Raw genomic sequence first — 16,206 nt, forward strand, 5'->3', positions numbered from 1 at the left:
AAATATATATTGGTCATACAAAACAATCTTTATTTTCAAGTGCCATACTGCATCAAGTTGATCTGATTGACAGCCCTATGCACGGACACAGACCCCCTCTACCCTTCCGCACTACACTACTCAGCATAGCACAATCAGGCTGACTATGCATCAGATGATTTAGGCCAGAAGAAAAATTGGATTTGCAAACTATTCCTCATTTCCTTATGCTCACAGTGTTCACCTGGGAAAAAAATCAAGAAAAAAACATTTCATTTCAGCATTCAAATGAAAAAGACCCATTTAATTCAGCATTCAACCAGGCACACCACAGGGCTGGTCCCATGCATGGAAGCTGCTGATGCTTTCAGTGCTCTTCACCTTCTTAACCTTAAGTACTGTTAAGGCTCTTCTGCTTATAATACCGTAAGTGCCTCTCCCAGAAGGCAAAACAGTGCAGAAAAGAGGGTTCTCTGGCGCATGTGGCTTTTCCTCAAGTAACCATCCTCTTGCAGAGACTGTCCTTCACTGAAGTCTTGCCAAGAGATACCAGTTAATTTTACCAGTGCTAAATATTCTTCCCACATGAGAAGTGCTTTCCATTTTCTGCTCCCAACAATGCTTCAGAGAAGTCCCAAATCTTGCTGCAAATCATATGCACAAGGAAGGTTCTATTGAGAGTTTTGATGATGGTATTTTGCAGAAGTAGGGCTGCCTTTCTTACCTGGAAGAAAGGAGGCATGTGGTGCCAAGATGTCACACTTGCATGCTTCTGCTTTAACTCCAATGCCCAAATCCATCCATCCAATCACCTCCAACCTAGAGGTGATGTTCACATCAATCGTTGAAGACCTTGTGTTTTACAATCTGTATTTTCTCATGTGCGCAGCAATAGACGCAGAAATCTCAGTACTCTTCTTATTCTGGCCATAATAGTCCACGAAGTCACCATCTGGCCCAAGGAGGTACATGATTATTGTGTGATCCACCTGCAAGAGAGCACAGCATGGCTTGGCAAAAAAGATCACAGAATCATGAATCCTAAGTTGGAAGGAACCTCAAGGATCATCTGGTCCAAGCTTTCTTGGCAGATCATGATCTAGACAAGATGTCCCAGCACCCTGTCCATCCAAATCTCAAGAGTGTCCAGGGCTGGGAAATCCACCGCTTCCCTGCGGAGATTATTCTGGTGGCTGATTGTTTTCATGATGAAAATCTTTCCTGCTGGGTCCAGTGAGAATCTCCCAGGAATAACCTGTACCCAACACCCCTCCTCTTCTCCATGTGACTCCTGAGAAAAAGGGAGTCTCCATCTTCTTTGGAGCCACCCATTCAGTATTACATCCTGCACATCTCTCAGTCAGCAGCAGCAGCAACCCATTCAGCCTTTGCTTCAGCAATCTGACAAGGCTTCTCACAAAGAAGCTAAAGTGTCACCTTGGTGACTTCTTGTTTTACCCAAGAAGATAGAGGAAACTAGTTGCATACTCAGAATGTATGAAGGAATACTCTAAGGAATAAGAAATAGCTTCCCTCAGCTGTTGGCACCCTTCCTGCAGCACAGACAAGGCAAGGGCAACATGTGGGCTAAAGGTCTTTCCCTCTTGCTTTTCCCAGTTTCCTTCTACTTCTCATGATGCTGCATACAGCCCACAAGGCATTCCAAGCTTCTGCTGCTAATATGATGCAAACCCAGTAGAAACAGAGGTATTTCATTAAACTAAGCTCACTGCGAGTACAAGCAATGGGAGCAAGGGCATCCATGAGATACAGGAGCCGCAGATAGAGGAGCTGGTGAAGAGGGGAAAACGCGTGCTGGGCAGGGGCTCCCTCTACTGTCCGCACTGAAATATCCTTAAAACATGTTCAAACTCACAATCCCATGAATCATGGAATAGTTTGGGTTGGAAGGGACCTCCAAAGCTCATCTAGTCCAACCCCCTGTAAATTTATTTTAAATGCCACTGCATGTACTGTCTGGTATCTTCATGAAAGAAGAGTAGACTGAGATGAGCTCTTAGGCAGAAGCTCTTCCCTGTGAGGGTGCTGAGGTGCTGGCACAGGGTGCCCAGAGAAGCTGTGGCTGCCCCATCCCTGGCAGTGTTCAAGGCCAGGTTGGATGGGGCTTGGAGCAACCTGCTCTAATGGAAGGTGTCCCTGCCCATGGCAGGGGTTAGAACTGGATGAGCTTTAAGGTCCCTTCCAAATCAAACCAGTCTGGGATTCTGTGAAAGACACAAAATACCAAAACTGGAGGCCATGAATCTGATTGCTCAAGTGACTACCTCATCTCACTGCCACTGGAGAAAAACCTCTGAAATGTACTATGCACTGAGAGTACAACTGTGTTTGAAATCAAATCACATGAACATTTCCAGTACCACCTGCATTAAACTTCATGGCATTTGTCAGTGAAAAAACATTTCTCAAAATTATTTGAATTAAAACCTACTGCAATAAATTTTCTCTAGTATCAAATTTTCAGTATCAGATCACAAAATCCAGGTGTAGGAGACAAATCTGAAACATGATTCAGATACTTCAACTGGAAGTTAGCAAAAAAGAAGGTAGCCTGCTCAGAGCATCTTTCCTCCCTGGCCTGTGGAAGGTTAAATGCAATCAGGCTGGAGTGCAGTTTGTGTGCACTGCTTTTCAAGCTGTGCCTGAAGCCTGCACTGTTCCCACTCTATGCACATGAAGATCGTCATTTGAGTTTCAATACAGTCTTGTAAAACACAGAATAAAACAAGTACATTGGATATGCCGGCACTGAGAATTAGAAAACTGATATTATTAAATAGGAACTAGTAGTGTTCAAGTAATACTTGAAAAATGCAAACAGATGTTTAGAAAATACAGCTGAAGTGCTCATCTCAAGGCTCTTTTCAAGTCAAAACAAGCAGCACAGTTGAATTGGCTGTAGAGGGACCTATTCATCTTCCTCACCTCCCAGCAGCCTCTAGAGAAAACAGAACCTGCTCGTGCATGACTGGCAGTGTTAGTCACCGACTGGCAGGACAGGGCCAATGAGGAAAAGGAGTGACAGTGTAGTAATTACCTGAGTAAGTCTCAGGTAGGCACAAAAGCAGCCTCAAGCTCCCCTCCCAGGTCTGCTCTTGTTCCTTCCATTTTGTTTCACAGCCCTGTGTCCTCTGGCCTTCCTGCCCTGAGCACACAGAGCTCTCAGCCTCTCAACAGCCAGAGCCTGACAACTCTTGAGGACATGCCCATAATACTCTTCCTCCTTGGCATCATGACTGGGGCTCCCAGGCTGCTCTTCTGCTCCCAGTTCTCTGGCCTTTCCTCCTCACTGCCCTTCTCTTCTCTCAGGCTCTCAACCCTAGCACAGACCAGCCATCTTCTCTCTGGATCCCAAATCTCTTCTGCTACTTCATCACGTGTGGTTAAATTCTCCAGTTCAGTTTCACTCTCCAGCCTCCCCTGAAGCTGCTGTCATCTGCAGAGTTATTTTCCTTGGCTGAACCCCTACGCTTTCCCTTCACAGCTATGTCAAAATCCATGTGTGATTTGCTTCCTAAGGAGCAGCACTCATTCAGCTTTCCTGGCCTCTTTCCATCATCTCTCCTCAACTTCAATTCACTCAGTGCCAGATTCTACTAATTACCTTCCCTCTCCTAAGCAGGCATCCTTTGCCAATCCTGCTCCTATAACCTATTCTTGCATTTCCATCAGCTCCCTTCTATAGAGCCAGCTTTAAGCAGTATGTTTAGATTGATTTCAGATTGATGCTTTTCAGATTGACTGGAATTGGTGTTGAATTTCCCCAGCAAGCTTCTCTCCTCCATTCAAATACAGTGCCTTACACACAGACTTCTGTAGCTATTGAGTTGCCACTAAGCGAAAGCAGTTCTTCACCTCTCACTTCACATCCCTTTTAGTAACACATCACCAGTGCACACATTACCAGTGTGATTCCACCTCCCCTTTACTGATATCATGTGCTACTCTTGCTGGTTTTCTCTGTTTGTTCCAACCACCTTTGCTCATTTGGATAATCTGTTTTCTGCAGTCAGGTGGTTTTTAAAAACAGATTAAGAATAGACAATACTGGATTAGACCCAACCTAATCTGCCACAGCATCCTACCTCAAACAATGGCCAGCCATGGTGGCTTTAAAGAAGAGTAGAAAACCAGCACCAAAAATATGTTTCGTCTATTACCTCCCAGTTTCCAACATGTTTTAGCTCACAGGCTTCCTGAACTAGGCAACATTCCTGTGCATTTCATAATCCTCAACAGATTGGGGTTTCCACAGACTAACAAGAAGTCTCTCCGTAAGCTCCTGTAAGCTTCTACCATTCCCCTCTGTAGCAAGGGATTCCACTTCTCACATGTCCAATGCAACAAGAACCACCACCTGGTGGAACCTGGTTTTAGATCTGATGTGCTTAGTTCTTGTAATGAAGAATAAGAAAATAAAAAGGTCATATAATATGCATCCTCCTTTATCATATTGCTTGTCATGGTTTAAGCATACACACTTGTACCTGCTTTTCTCTTCCAGTCTGCTCAAGATGTGTCAAGTCAGGAAGGCCTTGGCAGCAGCTCTGAGCCCTATAGCCAGTTCTGTTCACACCTAGATTTTGACTAACCAGTTTAGCCTCACTTAAACCTCACTTTCCCCCTTCACACTATTACTCTACATATTTTTCTCCCATCAATATGCTCTCTCTTTCAGGTCATTTGACACAGGAGGAAAATCCTTACGGTATCTGCAGGCAGACTTTACATCATTCAAGTCTCTTGCCAGGAAGACCCTGCTCCCTGCTGCCTCTCTGGCAGGGTATGAGTTGTTCTTCACTTTTCCCTCTCATTTCTCCCTCTTCCTATTGCCTTAATTTCCTAGTTTCATTTTCATGTTGGAGCACATAGGAAAAATGTCAAGACTAAAACACTACATGGCAGGCTTGATATTTCATCTGCTATTCCATAATGCAGGCCTAGGACCATACATTTTAGAATACGTTTCAGTGAGGTTCTGAGCCTGAGGTAAGAGGACACTTGGATTCTGACTGAAACCTCTAAACCAACAGCTTAACGTATCACTGTAACAGGGCTCTGTCATGTGGGACTTCAGTGCAGACTGCAACAGCTGCCTTCTGATTTTAAAATCCGTATGTTGCTCTTATCCAAACTCATTAGGCAAATGCCCCACAGTTACTTACTATGTAATCATTATCTTCATCTTTGGGACCTTCACTGTAATACACACGGTAAGCTTTGGCCACTTGGTCAATCTGTGCCCTGGTACCAGTCAATCCAATCAGCTTTGGAGAAAATTCTAGATAGAAAGAAGGCATTTAGACATTTTAGTGAGAAGAATCCCAACAAGAGCCTCCTTTTCAGTGCTCTGTATTACATGCTGCAAGACACAGAGGAAGAAAACAGTAATACCTTTAACGTATCTGGCGATGGCTTCTTCACTGTCTCTCTCAGGATCAATGGTGATGAAGAGTGGGGTTAGTTTAGGCAAAGATGGAATTCTATCTGTGACAGTAACAATATTTCTCTTAGAAAAATAAAAATCATTTCTCATCTCCCTGCAAACAAGCTCACAGTCAAGCTACATCTGAGCCCACCCTAAGCGACAAAAAAGGCCATTTTCTGCAGCTCAATGTATGCAATTTGTGAATGAAATCCAAGGCTCTGTGCTCATACTGGATGCAGGCTCTCAGCTGGAGCCCCTGACCTCCTTAGGGAAGAAAACAAACTGGCTCTGATGCCGAAAATGCCATGGCATGATGCATGCATCAAAGCTCAACGATCAGTACAAAGGGGGCCTGTGATGTTCCAGCCATACCTTTCACTGTACATTCCTCACTTCAGTGCACCCTCCCACTTGCCTGGTTGCTATTATCCCTGCTCCATAACTCCTCAGGCCCTGCAGGCTGAGAAAACCACCTCTATCCCCCAGCCTTTCTCAACCTCCATTCCACAGCACAGTCATTCTCAGAAGAGACTCTGGGAGATTTGTTCTCAGAATGAATAAAATAGAGGGAAAAAAACCCCTTCTAACACACCCTACAACTGCTTCTTGGCCACAATACAACTTTAACCTGCCACCATCATATTTTATTACCAAGAAGTCCCCTTGTTGCAGGAAGATCAGTGCTGTCATACTCCAAATAACAGATACTAGTCATAGGCAGATCGATCTATGTATCACTTAGCAATTACTTCAGCTATTGAATAGTCAAGGGCATTTTTTAAGCAATTATCAGTTATTACCATTTACAATATTTTACCACAATAAACCCAGACCTCCCATGAAGAAGACCACAATGCCAACCAAATTCCTCATACCAATGTTATCTACCACTTCCATCATTTTCTGCAGTTCATCTGGACAGATGTCAGGGCAGTGTGTGAAGCCAAAGTAGATCAGCACCCACTGCCCGATGTAGTCCTTGTTGGTCTTGGGCTGTCCCTCGTGATTGACAAGCGAGAAGGGCCCTCCAAGCAGTGGTTTCCCAATGCCCCTGTTTCTTTCCTTTTCCAGAGCTACAAAAAACAAGAGCAGATCAGACACATTCATGCCACAATCCATGCTGCTTCCTAGACAAGCCTCAGAAGCTGGAGAATCTAGCAACCTCAGAGTTACAGCCCAGGGCATTGAAACATGCTTTACCAAAGCCCAAATTGCAGAAGACCAATGTGGACAAGACTTTCAAAAAGCACTCCATTTTGGGCAAATATATCTCTAAGCTCCCTTGAAACATAACTACAAAACGATGGAATAGTTTGGGCTTGAGACCTTAAAGCTCATCCACTTCCAACCCCTGCCACAGGCAAGGACACCTTCCACTAGAGCAGCTTGCTCCAAGCCCCTGTGTCCAACCTGGCCTTGAACACTGCCAGGGATGGGGCAGCCACAGCTTCTCTGGGCACCCTGGGCCAGCGCCTCAGCACCCTCACAGGGAAGAGCTTCTGCCTAAGAGCTCATCTCAGTCTCCCCTCTGGCCATTTTAAATGGCCAGCTTAAAGACATTCCCCCTTGTCCTATCACTACACGCCATATTGCCATCTGACTGTATTTTCACATAAAGAAAAAGTCAGGTACCCAGCATAGGGTGAAACAGAAAAATCAGCATCCTTTACAAACTGAATGTACCATAAAAGCTGCAAGATCTCCAATTTTGAACATTAAAAGCATGAGACTGAAGCATGTGAGCAGTCACCACAGGGCAGGTACCCGCACAGCACCCCATGGAGGAAACCCCACATGCACAAACAGCCTTGCCTCTGTGTCTGCACTGCATCTATGGGCAGCGTAAGCAAACACAGCTATCCCATAGGCAAAGACATGTTTAGGAACTTTAAAATGCTGAACCTTGAGGGAGTGCTTTGAGTATTTTGTTTGCTTTTCAAGTTTCTGAGGCACTTTGCACACACAACGGGCACAAAGCAACAACGCACAAAGCACGACACGATTCAGCAAGACAGCAAAGTGCATAAAGCCACAGCTGGGCTGGAAAACGCCTTTAAGCTCATCCAGTCCAACCGTTCCTCAGCGCTGCGAGGCCACCCACGGCACTGAGGCCTCATCGGCCTCCTCTGCACACGGACCGCGGCTCTGCTGCTGCTCCTACCGCCGCGTACCCCCCTGAGGCGGGCAGAGTCCGGTCTCTCACCCCGCACTCACCCTCCTCCTTCCACTGCTTCACCTTCTTCATGGCGGCCAGGAACCCTCCGCACAGCACGAAGGTGGCGGCCAGCGACCGCCACGACACCAGCTGCAGAGAAGAAGCTGTTCAGGGGCTGAAAAAGCCGGGGTGACTGCGCGGCGCGGCCCGTCCCGCCGCCCCGGCTGAGGGAGGACGCGGCTCCCCCGCTCCCGCACTCACCCTCCATTGCGCGCCCCTCCGCGGGCCGCTGCCCGGCGGCAGGCGGGACACCGAGCGGCTGCAGGACGCGGGCAGCACCGCCCGGCTCCTCACCACAGCACCCGACAACCGCCAGCACAACACCACACGACCACAGCACCTCCCGGCTGCCGCCATCTTATGGCCGCTCTTCTGTGCCCGCCCCTTCCGCCTACGGCGGCCGGGAGCGGCCGCGATGGAGGCGGTGCCGCCGCTCTTCTGCTTCGGTGTCGTCGCGGACATCCAGTACGCGGACGCGGAGGACGGGTACGACTTCGGGGGGCGCCGGCGGCGGTACTACCGGCACAGCCTTAACCTGCTGCGGGCCGCGGTGGAAGCGTGGGCCACTGAGAAGCCGCCGCTCGCCTTCGTTCTGCAGCTGGGTGACAGCATCGATGGCCTCAATGCCCGCAGCGGCCAGTCCGAGCGTGCCCTGGACCAGGTGCTGGCAGCACTGGGGCGGCTGCCGGTGCCGGTGCACCACGCGTGGGGCAACCACGAGTTGTATAACTTCAGCCGGGCCCGCCTGGTGCACACCGGCCTCAATAGCCGCTCCTGCGGGGCCGCGGCCGGGCCCGCCGCCAGCGACTGCCAGGCCTATCACTTCAGCCCGGCCGCGCAGTTCCGTGTCGTCGTGCTCGACGGCTACGACCTGAGCACACTGGGCAGGGAGCCCGGCAACTCCCGCTACCAGGAGTCCCTGCGGCTGCTGCGAAGGAAGAACCCCAATGACAACCTCAACGACCCCACAGGTACCCCCTTGCTCCACTGATGTTTAGAGCATGGAAGTGTGGGTGATGGAACCTCTGCTTCCCAAGGCAGCGCCCTCAGCTGGCATCTGGTTGCCAGAAGGCTGAGGCACGTGCTCTGATTCTGCTTGCCTCCTTGCTGTCAGCCGAGAGACAGTGGGTCTCTAGGTGTGCGCAGGAGACGCTCCCTTGTATCCATCACGGTGCTTTTGGGATGGGTTTAATGTTGTGCCTTGTGCCCTGCAGTATCAGAACAGCCTATGTAACTGCTATTACAGAGTGTAGAGTGATGCCCACCCTAGCCCATGCCTTGAGGGACCCACTAGTTGAAATCCTGTGTGTGCAGCATGACCAAACCCTCCCAAAACACTAACAAATGATTTTCTCTTGCTTGTCCAAGGAGGCTGGAGTTCAGATCCAACAAAACAGTTTTAAGAGTAAACCATCTACCATAAGCAGACTTATATAAGGCAAGCAAATTCAGGAGCCATAGAAGTGCATGCACCTATGCCTGACCTTCTTCTTCATTGCAGGACTTAAAGAACCTCAGTTTGTAGAGTTTAATGGAGGATTTAGCCAAGCCCAGCTGGACTGGTTCAATGAGGTCCTCAAGTTCTCCGATGAAAACCAAGAAAAAGTCATAGTTACGGGTAGGTGGTTATAGGAGATACATGGGGATATATGCAAAAAGACTTACCTAGCCAATGGATGTTAGCTGAAGAAAACATGTAGCAGCTTTATAGCTCTACTGAGGTACACAGGTAACCTGTGAAGTAGCATAGGACCCATGTCTCACACTTGTGTGAGCTTTCTGTACACAGATGTCTGAACTTCCCAGCAATGAAGGCAGAGATAGGTTAGACTTAAAGTAACTGTCCTGTTTCTTTCTTTCTCAACTGCAGGCCACCTGCCCATTCATCCAGATGCCTCAGACTGGGTTTGCTTTGCCTGGAATTACAAAGATGCCCTTTCAGTCATACACGCCCATCAGTGCGTGGTCTGCTTTCTTGCAGGGCACCTGCATGACGGTGGCTATTGTTTAGACTCACATGGAGTTCACCATCTGACTTTGGAGGGGATTATTGAAACTCCACCAGAAAGCAATGCCTTTGGGACTATTTATGTCTATAAAGATAAAATGATACTAAAGGGAAGGGGCAGAGTTTCAGACAGAGTTATGCATTTCTGAAAATGGTAAGCAAATACAAATTGCTGTTCTTCAGGAAGTACTTGAATAAAAAATAGAGGGGACAGCTTATTATGTGCTTGTAGAAAGATGTGCATGGCTGATCCTTATAGCTTTAACTCAAACATTTTTCTCTTGGATAGTCAATTTTAGGAATTATGTTTCTGTAAGAAAGGAGACCTAATTTCTTCATGGAGAACAGAGAAGGCCAGTAGCCGTATGTGAAATAAATATACTTGAATGCAGAATGTTGACCTGAAACACCCGTTCCTGACTAGATTGGTATGTACTGTGAAAAAAAATGAACCCCACATTACGAATATTATCCAAAAAAACAAAGCCACTTTTTTGTATCAGTCAGAATTAAAGCATGCAGAATTGTACCTGCCCAGAATTTCCATTTTAGGTGGTTTTTTTGAACATCATGATCAGTAATGTCTCATGTCTGTGAGAATTACTCTGCCTTGTAGCCTAATGCAGCCTTCTTAGCATTGCTTTAAAAGACTAAATTTATCTTCAAAACCAGCTAAGCCCCAGGAAAACAGACTATTTATGCTACACCCTTTAATGCTGCAGATACACCTGCTGGGAACTAGGCAGCAGCACTGGGTGAAGAAGCCCTGACATGGAAGGATGTTGCTGCACTGCATCTGGACCTCTGTGGCTCTCCCCCAGCCCAGAATATTCACCTGAATGTCCTCATCCAGCTCAGTAGCAGTGGAACATGGTGCTGCTTCTGGGCTGCCTTCCAGGAACAGAAGTGCTGTGAGAAGCAGAGCTCTGATAGTGACCATGTCTGCTGGGGACAGTCAAGAGTGCACATCCCACAGAAAATAAAAGATACAGAAGCTTTCATTGCATTTTCTTTAGAAAAGTAGTATTTATTACTCTGTAAAACTAAGAATTTTCAGAGAAAGATAATAGCAAAAATGTTTCTTCAGATACATTCTACATATTTAGAGCAGGAACAGACTGCTCAAATATTGTTAGTCTCAGTGGACTATCCAAACAGGTATCTGGAAGATTTATGACTGTAAGCAGTCATTTATTGAAACAAAGTGTTTGCTTTATTTCCTTTTATGATACAGAGCAGCAGGTTTCCGTGCTGGTCAGAAAGTGATCTGGGGATGCCAAGGTATCTTGGCTATAACGTTAGAACACACATGAACTCAACAGTGCTTTAAAAATGTAGGAGGAAGCCAGGTGAACACCGCTTCCCACAGGAAAATCCTCCACTCAGATTTGACAGTGTTCCTCAGTTTCTATAACAAATCTCAACCTGAGCTGCTGGAAGCAGCCAGACATTCTTGGCTCCTCTCCAACTGATACGAAACCCTTCATTAATAGCCAAAAGGAAAGGCAAATAAGGTCAGAATATTTATTCTGTACTATCTCCCATCCACTAAATCACTGTTTTACAGTGTGTTGGCCAAGATTCTCGCATCTCCTTGTTCACATAAATGTACAGCCATGACACAAAGGGGAAGAGCGCAACCACCACTGCAGCAGTCAAGTGAAATCCAGCCAGTGGGTTCCTAGAAAGAAGCAAACACAACAGAGCTGTTTCAAATCAATCTGCTATGAAACATTCACACCTGGCTGCTGTTGACAGCAAAGAGCCTTTGGCCACTCTGATGTAGCTCCTGTAGGTGCATTAGCACAATCCTTTACCACAGAGGCACCATGTGGCAGCAGAAAAGCTTCTGTCACCTCCTAAACCAGGTAAATAAATAGATAAAGCACCCTAGTTGCCCAGAGGCATGTGTGTGCTTGCCAGCACAAAGGTACTGTTTGGCAGATTGGGAATTTTCCTGCTCCCAGCTAACAGGAATTTAGCAAAACTGCTGTAGCACAGTGCTCTGAAGAGGCTGGAGGGGGAAAATGTGGAGCCACTGCAGCCACCCAGAGCTCTGTGCAGCTCCGGCGTACGCAGGGAACAGCAGCACAGAGACTCTCACTGGCAAGTTCCGTAACTTGGGAGCAATGGCAGAAATGGCTTTGCAGTTCATTAGCAGTTGTGGCCAGCACTCCCTAGGCTGTTCCACTGAGGGGGCACGCTGTCCTTGTGCAAAGGGAGGCTGTCCCCTGCCATTATGGATGGGGACCAGAAAAGCTTCCATATTCCTTTACTCCCCCCCCACAGATTTGTACCTCTACAAGATCCGCCAGGCTGTAGCACCAGCTACTATTGCTTAGGTATCTGAGAGAGTTCAGGCAGTGATAGGAAGCAGAAAACCAGGCAGCCAAAATGAACTGAGAAGCTCTAAGCATGAGATGTGAACATGTGAATGGATTTCAAAGAGAAAAAAGGAAACAAAACTTACTTGGCTGAACTGCGACAAAGCCTCATCCATACTGCAATTATCACCAGACCAAACAACTCTCTAAGAAGCCAAACAAAAACGAGGTCAGAAAATAATACAAGCAGGTATTTATTAAAAAATAAATAAGTAAATACAAGTTTTGCCTCCAAACCAGCACTGTTGCTCCTGTGAGAAGTTCAATGTATTTTACTAGGATTGTAACTGTAAAAGTACTTACACAGCGTAACTTTGCTTCCCACCACAAACCTACAAACACATGTGACCCAGCTATACACCTGCAGAAATTCCTGCTTCCACTTGTTCTGTTGCTCAACTTCTATTCCCCAGCACATTTCTCTCCTTAACGCAGAGCAAAGCAGCATCCCAGGATTCCAGACCATAAACAGCCACAGTGCTTCACCTCAACACTGTGCAAGCACCTACTTGAGGTGAATGTCTACTGAATGAATGTCCAGGTGAGAAATCCTCCCTCCCTCGTCCCTGGCAGTCAGAGCGCTCAGCAGCCTGTGCTACATAAACAAGCACATGTTGAAAACACCAGTTCCAATTCCCACAGCTCCAGCAAGAGCACTCAAAGCTGTCTCACTGTGCCTGTGCCCTCCTCTTTGAAAGCCAGAAGTTCCCCAACTCAAATCTATGTGCCACAGTCAGGCAAGCAATCAGGTCTGCTCACCCTCCCTTTGTCCAAGAAACCCCTGTCTGGAGCACTATGGTCACTTCTGCTTGGTTCGATTCCCCTGGACCAAGAGAACTCACCGCAGCAGCCCAGCAGATAAAGTTTAGAAGGTGACCACCAGAAGGAGATGGCCTGGAGTGCTGAGTTCATGCAGGGGGGATTTATTCACCACTTACCGGCCTTCTTCCTCATGTAAAATGTTTCCTTGGGCATAAGCAAACAAAGAGCAAGCCAAGGCAACGGTCCCAACGATACATCCAGCAGAATGAAGGTCACAGAGGCTCCTCCAAACACCATTACCTGGGGAAAAAACAGACTGGCAGCAACTGCAATGTCACATGAAGAAAACCTATAAATCAAAAAGCAACTGAGTCACTAAAACGAGATGCCTCCAGCAAACACACACACACCTTAGGCAGGAAGACTGAATTAATACCAGCATCTCTATGACCAGGGAAATCTGTTTAAAAGTGCTGATGAAAACAAACACTAGTGGGCTTGGAGCTTGCTTCCTTGGCAGCAGCACCTCAGTGAAGAGTTTTCTGTTCTCTCCAGTAAACACAAGAGGCTCCAGCATTTGACATACATGGGAAAAAAATCACGGAGCGGAGCACAAAGGAGAGTTCTCTTAAGCAGGAGGACCAGCCTTTCTGGAGCTCCAGCCAGAACCAAATGCTCAGCATGACCCAGAGGACACCAGAGGCCAGGGGAGCCGTCGCAGCTCCCTGCCAGCCTCAGGGGCACAGAGCAACCACCACCCTGCAAGGAGCCTCTTCCCTCACACTCCTCAATAAGCTTCTGCCTGGGGTTTGCCTCTGATGATGAGCATCACTGCCTGACACCTCTGCCTGGGGAGCTGATGTTTAAAAAGAGAACTATAGATGATGTGAAATATCTGGATGGGCCCAAAGATTCCTGTGGTTTTCCATGTCTATTCCCAGACGCTAGTAGGGGGAGATGGGCAAAACTTCAGTGCTTGACCCCTCCAGGCAAGCATTAAAGATGAGCTGCCAAGATTCAAGAGCTCAGCATGACCCTGCATTGTAATTGATCTCCCATTTGGCTGAAGTTACTGCAGCTCAGCAGAGGCAGAATTTGGGTCTTCCACAGAGTAGAATGGCAAAATGTCCCCTGGTGAATGTACATAAATGTGCAGTCATACAATAGTTGTGCTATTTTAATCTTTATTTTCCACAGATATTGGCACAAAAAAACTACTTGTGAGTTTAACATGCAAATTCTTTTGACCAAATGGCATTATGTTGAAGTTACACCTATTACACAAATAAACCTCCCCTGCAGCACTGATAAACCACTGGCAAGACAAACAACCCTCATGAGTTTTGGCTTGGTGAATGCTTCATATGCTTAATGTAGCCAGAATGCTGAGAGGCTGCAATGGTGTGATCTGTGACAACAGCATACACTCCTGAAGATTTTCCTTTTTTGGCATATGTGTAGTTTAGTCAGAGTACGGATCCATCCAGAAAAGATCCAGTCACTTCATGCATACAAAATGTCAGGTTTAAAGTTATTTCTACTGGATGAAAATACAAAAAATTAACTATTTTCCAGAGTCCTGGACCAAACCTGATCTGATTCTCTCAACATGTGATGTGGCATTAGACCACTTAGTGTAGCCCTTGGAAACTCAGCCACAGCATTGAAGCCTCTATCTAACAGGTCCCACCGCTGTCCGTGCGCTTTGAGGGGCAGCTGCAGTACTTGATACCGAACAAGACCGTTAGGTCTTTCTGTGCAGAGGTCAACTGCTCTTCTATGAGGTATATGAGCAAAACCACAATTTACAACAAGGAAACAATGTGTGTTAATGTGTTAATGTCAACACCAGAGCCAGGCTTGTGCTCTGCTCAGGCTTTCAGTGCTGGAACCAGGGTGCAAAGGTAAGATCACCCCAGCAGCTGCCCTTTATCCAGGGCTCCTCTACTCACCTGCTGCAGCTCATCCAACTGATGACCAGCTTTTGTAGAAGCAGGTTCCACAGATTTTTGCCCTCGAGACATATTATGATACCTTTCTTAACTGATCTTAATCTACAATTCAATAGATAAAATTGGGTTTTGAGCAGAGACTGTTGTGCACACTGACATCATACCTGTTACTGAAGGGTTAATGCTGACAAGCAGCGTCAGGGCAGCCGGCACTAAGTAGACAACCTGTTAATGAAATACAAATCTACTCTGTAGCAGAGCTTAGTGAGACACACAGCAGTGCTCATCCACAGCAGTTGCCAGATGTGGGAAACAGCTGCCAGTTCCCCACCCCTGGCATGCCCTGGCACTGCCAGTGCCCATCACCACTGCCACCCATCATCCTGGATCATCGGCTGAGTGCCAGGCCCTGCTCCTCAGCCCCTGGGTTACCAGCCAGCCCCTGCACTGCATCTTGATTCCAGCCCCCAAACCTCCACCTACACTGGGTGGCTCCGCTGCGAGCAGGAGCCTGGCTGGGCTCCCACACACAAGGGACAGCCCCTGCCACCCAGCAGCTCCTGTCACACAGCCCCTGTGCCGCTCAGCTCCAAGCCAGGCACACGGTGCCAGGGCTGCCACGCTGCTCCTGTGCCCAAGGAAGGGCCGGCAAAGTAGACTGGGAACTGGAGGGTTTCTCTCTGATTTCCCCATGAGACTGAGGCAGCCCTGTCAAGCTGACAGGGGCAGGCCAAGGGGAATGGCTTTAACCTGCCAGAGGTGAGACTGAGATGAGCTCTTAGGCAGAAGCTCTTCCCTGTGAGGGTGCTGAGGCGCTGGCACAGGGTGCCCAGAGAAGCTGTGGCTGCCCCATCCCTGGCAGTGTTCAAGGCCAGGTTGGACACAGGGGCTTGGAGCAAGCTGCTCCAGTGGAAGGTGTCCCTGCCCGTGGCAGGGGTTGGAGCTGGATGAGCTTTAAGGTCCCTTCAACCTAAACCATTCCATGATTCCATGACTCCAGCCGTTGCTGCAGCAGGGACCGGTTTCCCGGCGCCCGCTTGCTCTTCAGGTAAAAGCAAGGGGGCAGAGGAAGGGCGGTCCCGTACTCACTGCCTGCGGCCCGTACTCACAGTCCACAGCCCGGCGTCGGGGTCGTTCACCTGCAGCGGAAGGCGCGCACTGAGACCCGGCCGGGGCCGCGCTCCGCGGGAGCGGTGCGGAGCCTCCTGACCCCCCCCGCCCGGGCGGCCCCGCTCTCACCTGCACTGCGGCCGCCAGCCCGAAGAAAGTGGCCATGAGGAGGTTGCAGACCCGCCACAACCGCCCCGCCATGGCCATGGCCACCGGGGAGGGCCGCGGCGACGGGGCGGAGCCGGTGGCGGGCTCGGAGTGGCCGCAGCCGATGTGGGTCAGCGCGGCTCGGTTCCAGTTACCGGTCTCTCAGAAGGCACTTCCCGTCCTGTCCAGCGTCTCCCGTG

The 16,206-nt window shown here is 48.2% G+C and overlaps 3 protein-coding genes across 5 annotated transcripts; 1 reads left to right on the forward strand and 2 right to left on the reverse strand.

Moving 5' to 3' along the window:
* On the reverse strand, window positions 1-8,105 carry SCO1 (synthesis of cytochrome C oxidase 1; the record flags this gene model as incomplete). 2 transcript variants are annotated; one of them, XR_013958009.1, is made up of 7 exons in its annotated part: window positions 1-223; window positions 704-968; window positions 5,166-5,281; window positions 5,395-5,487; window positions 6,304-6,501; window positions 7,643-7,733; window positions 7,845-8,105. XR_013958009.1 is itself a non-coding variant. In XM_080629497.1 (6 exons), 6 exons carry the CDS (start codon window positions 8,103-8,105, stop codon window positions 840-842), a joined length of 888 nt encoding a protein of 295 aa, XP_080485623.1. In that variant the 3' UTR covers window positions 1-839. The 2 variants fall into 2 exon arrangements, 1 of the variants encoding a protein (XP_080485623.1); XM_080629497.1 differs by having other exon boundaries at window positions 1-968.
* ADPRM (ADP-ribose/CDP-alcohol diphosphatase, manganese dependent) lies at window positions 8,059-10,619 on the forward strand (the record flags this gene model as incomplete). 2 transcript variants are annotated; one of them, XM_080629495.1, is made up of 5 exons in its annotated part: window positions 8,059-8,614; window positions 9,145-9,261; window positions 9,514-9,805; window positions 9,941-10,079; window positions 10,374-10,619. In XM_080629495.1, the coding sequence occupies 3 exons, from the start codon at window positions 8,059-8,061 to the stop codon at window positions 9,798-9,800; spliced, it is 960 nt and encodes a 319-aa protein (XP_080485621.1). In that variant the 3' UTR covers window positions 9,801-9,805; window positions 9,941-10,079; window positions 10,374-10,619. The 2 variants fall into 2 exon arrangements, with proteins under 2 accessions (XP_080485621.1, XP_080485622.1); XM_080629496.1 differs by having other exon boundaries at window positions 9,514-10,079.
* A 580-nt stretch (window positions 10,620-11,199) lies between these two features.
* On the reverse strand, window positions 11,200-16,060 carry TMEM220 (transmembrane protein 220; the record flags this gene model as incomplete). Its single annotated transcript, XM_080629311.1, has 6 exons — window positions 11,200-11,332; window positions 12,122-12,181; window positions 12,974-13,097; window positions 14,914-14,974; window positions 15,859-15,888; window positions 15,989-16,060. 6 exons carry the CDS (start codon window positions 16,058-16,060, stop codon window positions 11,200-11,202), a joined length of 480 nt encoding a protein of 159 aa, XP_080485437.1.
* Window positions 16,061-16,206: the final 146 nt, after the last annotated feature.

Source organism: Psittacula echo (assembly GCF_963264785.1).
Source record: "Psittacula echo genome assembly, chromosome: 14".
NCBI classification, from domain to species: Eukaryota; Metazoa; Chordata; class Aves; order Psittaciformes; family Psittacidae; genus Psittacula; species Psittacula echo.